Genomic DNA, 9,281 nt, shown 5'->3' with positions numbered 1-9,281 from the left:
CCATTTGCGGTGGATTTCCTTTCTACTTAATTTCCAGTGAAGCTGCACAGTACTAGAGAGTTGAACATTTTATTAAACTTAGAACACAATCAGGACTAGAGCCCATAGGGGAACAGATGAGGTTGTGAGGGAGAGGTTTTTCCAGTGGCCTTCTCTTGTGTGGGGTTAATTGAAGTCTGTAATGCTTGGAAATGAACTCTACAAGGTGTCAGAGGATGTCTGAAACTTCTCTCTGACCGAGCTTCAACAAATGTTTTTTTACTTAGCAAATGCCTCTTTTTTTATGAGAGGAGATTAAGGCAAACTTTTAAAATATATCTCTTTTTTAAAAGCACCAGGAACTAATGAATGAAGTTCTATTTATATGGTCCTCTTTCATGCATTGGGATTGTATTGCTTGCTTGACTTCTTGTCATATTGGAAGGCATACCTATCTGCCCCCAGTTACTTTGATGTACCTTTAAAGGTCAGTGTACAAACTGTTAGACACAAGAAGGACACCTCTATGGTCATACATGGGACTGTGTGTATGTTTTGGTAGTGCTAAAATAAAAGTATTGTATTAATAATAGCCTACATTTATTTACACATGATTTAATTATCACTGAAACATATTTTCATTTCTATGAAATAGGATTGATAATTGTAGGCTCCAATGATTTTGAGTCTCAATCGGGGTAATTCCACTGTTCGTTTTGATTTTTTACTCGTTACACCTGAACTGTCAGATTTTCACCCATCATTCCCATTTGGTCCTGCAGGTGGCGCGCGCTACAAGAACAACTAACTCCTGCTGCGCTCTGTTTTCGACCCCAGCTCATCTTAAATCAGCGTGTTACGCACCAACCTGATACCTGTATACTCTGTGAATTAGAGCAGTCTTCACATTTTGGAAGTGAGAGAGGTACGATCAAATAAGCAAAAGGATATAGGCTATGTGCTTGCTTGGATCTAGTTGACATGACTATTGCCTATAATGTTGTTGAGGACGATTTGCCAAAAATATTCAAAAACGTTAGGGTATAAAAGGAAGTCACGAAGTGTATGCTATTTGCATTTTATAATGTACAAAGCATTACGATAATTTCACCTTTAAAACGTTATTGTTCCACTGCCTTAAACGAATGATAGAAACAGTGTCAATGCTGAAATAGGTGTTCCCCACATAACATAAACTATAGCCATCTGTCAAAAGAGTTCATCATGCACCGAGATGAAGGCGGAATATCCAGAATGATAGAACCAATGAGCGGATCAATGAGCGGATCAATATCTCTCCCTCTCTCTCTCTCTCTCTCTATATATATATATATATATAGTGTATTATTATTATCTCGCTATGCATATATACACATATATATATATCAAACAGTGAGTGAGAGATTTCTAAAATGTAGGCTTATGTGAGAAAAATTATGTTAGGAAATCTACATAAATGGAACTTGCTTCGCTCCACCTTTTTTGCTGTTTGTGTATGTATGTGTGTGTGTGAGAGTAGAGGGAGAGAGAGAGAGAGGGGGAGAGAGAGAGAGAGAGAGAGAGAGAGAGAGAGAGAGAGAGAGAGAGAGAGAGAGAGAGAGAGAAAGAGAGAGAGAGAGAAAGAAAGAGAGAGCGAGACAGAGAGAGAGAGAGAGAGAGAGAGAGAGAGAGAGAGAGAGAGAGAGAGAGAGAGAGCAATCATTTTGAAATCACTTCACTCTCACACACACAACGTGCAGTCGCGCGGTGAGCGGTGGAGCGAACGATCCCGAGGCAGCCCATAGTTGTGTAGCTGTACAGAGGGTGACTGACAGAGGACCAAAACGCTGGCAACTAATGGACATATAGTATATTGTTTTTTGTTTTTTTATTCTGGAACACTCTGCTACGGGAACATATTGAGGATTAGCTTAGCAGCTGGTGAGAATGTTCCAAACTAAGCACAGGATGCTGCTATAAAACTGGTCCGGAGACGTACTATATATGGTTGTTTCCGTATCGGAGGAGGGGACAACAATCTGATGTGCAGCGCTTCTGGTCACCAAGTTGTTTTCTGCCGGCAATTAACGCACTCGATTTGATATCAGGGGGACCGTCATCGGATTTGAAGGAATAGGCTAACCGTCGTCGGCTGATCAAGTGGATTGTTTGTTGTTGGGGTTTTTTTTTATCACGGGGAGTGCGTTGTTCATGTATTGTGGATTCCTACTTGTGGGGAGATATTGAGGGCTGAAGTGGCTTCGTTCAGGAGAGGAGAGGGATCGAAGCTTCTAGCCCGGCTGAAGCGCTCAGAACTGGGATAGGCTACTGAGGAGTTCTCATCCATCCAAGGTAGGCTATGAACTTCACTGTCACGACTCAGCGCTCATATGATGGCTTTATATTGACCGTAAACACGCACATATTATGATTCATATACGAGTGGAGCCAACAAAATAGCCTCGAATCTTACATATTATAATTTCCTGATTTTGATAGTTCAATATTGTGTCCGTCACCTGCCTTTCATAACCTACCAGTCCCTTGGGTAGGCTATGCGATCCATTACGCTCAATACATTATTACATCATATGCAGGTCCGATATTGTGTATTTTCCATTTCATTGGGAAATGTAGCATTATAATGCCGACTGGGGGATAGGTAGAACTAAATGTTCCACAAACGTATGGGGATTTCGGTCCGTTTCATTCCGAGGTTGAACACTTGTTGTTTGCTTTCCGACCGTGGACTTGTGTGTCGGCGGTTGATATTCCCCGCATGATCTTTCCACTGATGACTACCGATGTTAGATGTTTTCCCCTACACTAGCCTACTGGTGTTGATTTCTCTATGAGCGACGGTGCGCTTACCCCGTCCACCCTCAAAATGTCCTTTCCATATACGCCATAAATTAGCTAAAGCTCCCAACGAAATATCTCTCTCCGGGTTCACGAAAACCGAATTTTATAAGGACTTCCAGTGAGGAATATTTGAATTAAATATTTATTATTTTCCTAATTATGTATTTTTTTGTGTGTATACCTCAGCCCAACCGAGCCAAATAGGCATATGAGTTTAATATAATAGGCTAATAGTAAGTTAATAAATAGCCTAATAAATAAGCTATTACCATTACAATATATCAGGACAGAATACCCAGCAATAGGCCTATAGGGTAAAGTAGATTGATTGTAAATTCGCCACGAATTGCCGAATAAGTACGTTTTTTTTCAATAGTCACCTAATGTAATTTATAAAACAGTCATATGGGTAGCCAATACGCCCTTCCAATACAGCCCCCTATTAGACGCGCTTGTATCACCTGTAGCTGAATCTTTGCAAATGCCTTATTGTACAGTACCTTTTAAATTAATATTCTCTCTTATTTTAGCCTATGAGTTTTTATCGATGGCCAATATGTTATAGTTATAACTAAATGGCAATATCTGAACTATATCAGCTATTTTTAATAGTAGGATCAATGATGGACAGCTCTCTGAAGCGGCAGCCGTAGCCTTTTCATGACAGCCTCACTTGGCTGTGACATTACTGCGAAATCCGGTCTTTCTGGCTTCTCCCGTTCCAAGCTGTCTCCTTCCACGGAGGCGTCTAACCTGCTAGGCAGGATGGTGATGATGCGGTACACACGAAACCATAAAGATGAAACTCGCACCTCTGAATCGCTTATCTCTTAGAATGCTTTTCATAAAGTGTTATATAGGGAGATTGAGGGCGCAAAGACACACCATTCTATTAATGCATGCAATTACCTCATCTCCTCGCCACATAATAATACTGGTCCATATCTATTTTTCTTAATTTTCATATGTAATAAAAACAAATACAAGTCTTGAATAGTGTTTTCCCGATAAGAGTTCATGAACTTGATGACCCTCCCCACCGCAGGTAATTTGGCTATTGCAGAGCCCTTCCCAATTGGCAACAGGCTGCTGCATTCCATTTAAGCCCTTCAAATAAATAGTCTAAACTCTAAACGTAGGCCATCACCGAAAAAAACTGCTCTGTAGTAGGCCTAGCCAACGACAATTTACACAATCCTGTAAACTGTAGTCCGGCGTAGGCTAGTGACTGATGAAGCAAGCATTAGGGGGAGAAAGGTTTTGGGTTTATTAAAAAGCTTCAGTCAAAGCACCACGATTCCTTCCCCTCTGGTAAAATGCCAAACGCCTCTACTCGTCTTATTCATTTACATACGGGGTTCATGCAATTAAAATCGAATTGATGCTGACAAAGCGTTTGTATTTTACGTTGCTTACATAGCCTACCAGAAAATGTAAAAAAAAAAACACGTGGACAAAATGTGTTGCTGTATTTTAAACGGGTAGAGGCCTAGGCCTACTGTAGATTGGTCAAGCACACTATTGTGGACTACTCCGTTCAATTTGCATACTCACAAGCAACAGAGTAACGCAGGTCAGTGGAGTGATTGGTTACAGTCAGCCCACCGGGTTCCATGCAGTTTGAGTTATGCACTGAGGTTAATTATCTACACAATGGCGGATACTTTAATGTCACGCGCGGAGGGGATTCTGCGGGTCGTTTCAAGCTCCTAGTTTATTCAGTGTGTTTTACTGCGTATGTTAAGATCAGCACAATCTTGCCTCATTGAATCGTGAGTATTTTCATTAAGTTTGGTCGGCTTTAGTTGTTTGTGCTTATTTTTTGACAGCAGCCTACTAAATGATTCAGCTGTGTACTGTAGCCTATTGGCCTTGAAGAATTGTCAGCCTACTAGAGATAGGCTAGTTTACATGTGACCGTTTTCCATAAGCGAAAAGGCTTCCTGTGTCTGTTGTTTCATTTATATATTTCTTAATTCCATTCTTTTACACGTGTGTGTATTGTTGTGAATTGTTAGGTATTACTGGACTATTGGAGCTAGGAACACAAACATTTCGCTACACACGCAATAACATCTGCAAAATATGTGTATGTGACCAATAACATTTGATTTGATTTTATGAAGTAGCTTGTCTTTCCAATTCATTCTCCTCCAAATCCGCGTCATGGTCAGATTTCAATTGTGCAATGCGGCGAATGAGCAGGGAATGTCGAGATAAACTCGAAAAAATAAATAGGACTTGTTGTGTAGGCTATGCACATGTGTATGTTAAATTAATGATCTGAGTCAACAGGTTCACAGACGCCTTCATTAAAATTCTGAAAAGTTGAAATGGCATTTTTTAAAACATTTTTATTAAAGGTCTTAGCCGTCTACCATATACCTCGTGAGAATGGGTGTGGATAATTGTCTATGCTTGAAATGATGCATTTCCACAGCATGTTTTGGGTTCATTAAATCCTATTCCAATTTAGGGAAAGAGACTTCCAAATAGGTGTGTTGCCACCGCAGCCAGGAAACACGAGGCTGTTTTCCTACATGGTAATTGGCCAGAATTAGACCATGTAGGTTGCATATGGATATAACCATTGCATTCATTTTGACTCCAGCAACTGTAAATACATATGTTTCCAAGGAGCTCACGCCATGACGTCTGATATTTTCCTAGGTCTTATCTTGTAATATATAAGTAGAGAGTAGTTCCATCTGCCATCTGTGGGATAATCCCTATGTGTTTATACGGCGTGTTGTGCTCAATTGAAGACAAGGTGGCATGGTGTCAGACGATATGGAGAGGGGAGTGACCGCTCTGTCTGGTTGAGAGGCTAGATGTTGTGCACCTCGGTATGATCCAATGAGGCAGCCGAATTATGGAGATCAAACACATTTGCCGTAGCTCTGGTATTTGTATATCATTGACCGGAGCTGGATAGCACCTCGTTTTCTCTCTAGAGATGGTGCTAGCTAGTGCATTGGCAAAGAGCAGTCAGTTGGAGTGGTTCGACCACAATCATTCTCACTGCAGTTTATCTCCTAGGCTAGACTAGAGGAAGACAGAGAGGATTCAGTGTCCTGCTCACCGAGAGTCTTCCAGCCCAATACAGTGTCTCTGCCACAGCACAGGAGACAGCGTCTGATCAACACTTCCGTTACCTTGTTCCTGGTATTTCCTTTTCAGTGCGTTCCCACCAGCAGCCCCACAGATAGTCCCTGCATGGTGTGTCTCGCTGTACATCATCCTAGCACGCCATATCTCTGCCAGCCAGCACCAGTGGGTGGTGTAGTGGAGCACTTTAGTCTTCATTCGCCCTAAGCAGCCAGCCGGGGCTCGGTGGTGCTATCACCCTATGGTCTGCCTCTTTGACTGGCATAGTCTGGCACACAGGCTGGCAGACAGGCAACCGGCAACAGTTTGCCTGCTTCCCAATAGAGGGGAGAGAGTGATCTGGGCCAAACAATTGGGTTGAATGAAATCGTTAAAGTAATCTCTTGGGTAAGGGACCACCCATATAGCATGGTGAGAAGCCCCCGTCCAGCAGTCCCCAGAGCGGGGAAGAGAATGGGGGCGATTGTGCTGGACAATGACCTGGCTGGATGGGCCATCCAAGGTTGGGTTCTGTCTGGCTTTAGGACTTGCTCACCAACCCCTCTCACCTTAACCCACCCTCCTCCATCCATAGGCACTCCAGGCCAGTTTCTTGTATTGTGGCGATAGAGAGCAGTAGCAGGAGGCTGTTCAATGTCCTCCTAAATTCTGACAATGGAGCCAAATAATATGTGTGTCTGTGAGAGATTTAGATGTCCAAAGTGCTTATGCAATAGATCCCTTCAAACCTGAACAGTTGAAAAGCCAGTGTATAAAAAATGCAAAGAGTCATGTTCTGTGTGATTGGTACTATGTGGTTTATACATGATGGGAAAACTCACTAATACATAAGATGGTAAAGAATGTGCTTGATTGGCTGGAAGAGCCGTGTGTGTTGGTGGGGGGGGGGGCGTTCCTCTACTTATGTTGTTGTTGGTAACTAGGTAATAACAGTTGCTGTCGTACTCCAAAACTCAGCAGTAGCACAACAAGTTCTAAAACAAATAGGCTAACCTTTTGTTTGCCTTGAGATCTTATGAGGAGTTGGTAGGCGAGTCTTGTATAGTGCAGTAACAGGCCCTGTAGTGTGAGGTTACACATTAACCAGGGAGGGGCAGATGCCATCGTCCAGTGCTCTCTCATAGAGTCAATCATTCCTCCAGCACGTCTGGAACTATGACACTTCTTAACCTCCATAAATGTCGCTGTGTAATTAGATTCTTGAATTGTTCAGCCTTATGCACATTCCAATGCGGACTTTAGTGAAGTGTGTATACCGTTTCTTGGTACCGTGATGCAGCGGCATCGCCATGGTAAAGGACTTAGCAAACTGGTCGGCCTGCTGTGCGTGTATCGCTGTTTCTTACACAACTGCTTTTGTGTCGCTTTATTAAGGCTTGACTGTAGTTGGCAGAGCCTAGTGTTGCTTTGGCTTGTTGTGGAGTATACCGTCGTGTAGTTAGCAGACCTGGGTTCAAATACTATTTGAAATCTTTCAAATACTTTGGCGTTTGCTCTAGAGTTTTAGATGTAAGGGGGTTAACATTTTTGGAACTATTCTGTTGGTCCATTAAGCCAGACAAGCTCAGTCTGGCATGTAAAGTAGGTCTATTTTAAATTATTTCAAATGGTATATGAATCCAGGTCTGGTAGCTAGCTGGCTGGTTGAAGGAAGGTTGCTGGGGGGTTAGGATGATGAATTTCTAGCCACGGGTTTGAGTTAAAACCTTAATACAACAGTTGTGCGCCGTGTCAGCGGGGAGGCCTCAGAATAGCAATTAGCCTGTTAAATCTGTTAACCTCTCTCAGTGTGGAAGCACAATGCTCACCCAGAGAAAAGAGGGAGAGGGAAAGATGAGAGGAGGGAGGGAGGAGAGCGAAGGAAACTGAAGGAGGGATGGAGTTGGAGATACAGAGAGAGAGGGAGTACATGAGGGAGAACGTGAACGAGAGAGCCAGAGAGGGGTAGCGAAGAAGGGAAGGAGGGAGAAAGATTGTATGGAGAGAGAGAGAGAGAGAGATGTACAATGAGGGGATTTGTAATGGGTCTTTGTGAGCAGGATTTAGCGTGCAGCAAGTATTCTAGCAGAGGACACAGCATCACAGGTGTAGGGCAAGTGTGGGTGGCAGGAACAGACAGAGAAATATGAAAGCAGTAATGGTTGTGGAGCATAAAGAAAACAGCCTGTCTCACGCAGTACAATACACAGTTTACAAGTCAATGCCTTTTTATTCTGACATCTATTGGTTTAAATAGCGTTTAAAGTTGACAGAATCAAGTGGGTGTGGTGAGAAGGAACAAGGAAGCTACTAGTTTCCAAGGTATTCTACGACAGCAGAGTGCTCTCGCTCGCGTTGTTCTCTTTCGAATTCTCACGTCGCTCACACACATCTCTCCAGCACTGCCGATGAGGAAGGTCGGGAGGGCTGGCCCCTGTTGATTTAGTAGCCGAAAAGCGTTGTCGCCATAAATCGGACCCCTTGTCCCCTAAATCCTGGACTGCTAATGTTGACAGATAAGGCACTGAAGAAAGCTGTGTTGACGGCCCATTGTCATTCAAATATATCCTCTCTTGTCTGCCGTTGCTTGTCTGGACACTGGTCGGAGTGTCCCCTCACTCCCCTTTCCAGGAAGGCTGAAAGGGTTAGGAGTTAAGGGGTAAAGGGGAGGTGGGTTAAGGCAATGCCAGGTGCCAGATGTAGATGTGACTTTCTTAAGTCTGGACTGTTTTGTAAACGTTGGGAGTCGTTAAGGGGCCCTGCCACTCAGAGCCACCAGGGTGTTTCATTTCCATTTCAATGTCAACCTCTTTGCCAGGCCAGTTTGACCAGTCACTCACACACACACACACACACACACACACACACACACACACACACACACACACACACACACACACACACACACACACACACACACACACACACACACACACACACACACACACACACACACACACAGGAACCTTCTCTCTCTCTCTCTCTCTCTCTCTCAGAGCACACACTAGCGATGTTGCTCTGCTCTTCTCCTCTGTGCTCGAGCCTCAACAGCTCCCTGACTCTGCTGCCGTTCACATACAAACATGCACCCTCACTCCCTGACACACATTCACAGTTGAGTGAGACTGTTCCAGTGAGAGTCCAGAGGTGTGGGGAAGGATCAAATCACATTTTTATTTGTACTTTTAATTTAGGTTCCCACATGTGTCAAATACAACAGGTAGACCTTACAGTGAAATGCTTATTTACAAGCCCTTTAACCAACAATCTTTTAAAAGAAAAAATAAGTGTTAAGAAAGTATTTACTAAATAAACTAAAGTAAACAAAAAATGAAAACAAGACAAAAATAGAAAAACAACAAATAATTAACAGT

General features: G+C 43.0%; 1 protein-coding gene across 4 annotated transcripts in view; it reads left to right on the top strand.

The window, feature by feature from the left end:
- Positions 1-1,682: 1,682 nt before the first annotated feature.
- LOC109864935 (protocadherin-1) overlaps positions 1,683-9,281 on the top strand; it is a 372,821-nt gene continuing 365,222 nt past the window's right edge. For 2 of the 4 annotated variants that reach the window (XM_031797892.1, XM_031797893.1), the window contains exon 1: positions 4,393-4,592. In XM_031797892.1, coding sequence (XP_031653752.1) covers positions 4,558-4,592 — 35 coding nt within the window. In that variant the 5' untranslated portion in view covers positions 4,393-4,557. Of the gene's footprint in view, positions 2,311-4,382; positions 4,593-9,281 lie in introns of those variants that run through there. The other 2 variants (XM_020453023.2, XM_020453022.2) reach the window with 2 other exon arrangements.

Source organism: Oncorhynchus kisutch, linkage group LG19 (genome assembly GCF_002021735.2).
Source record: "Oncorhynchus kisutch isolate 150728-3 linkage group LG19, Okis_V2, whole genome shotgun sequence".
NCBI lineage: Eukaryota > Metazoa > Chordata > Actinopteri > Salmoniformes > Salmonidae > Oncorhynchus > Oncorhynchus kisutch.
The sequence above is the reverse complement of the archived record's forward strand: the minus strand, read 5'-3'. Positions and strand labels throughout refer to the sequence as shown.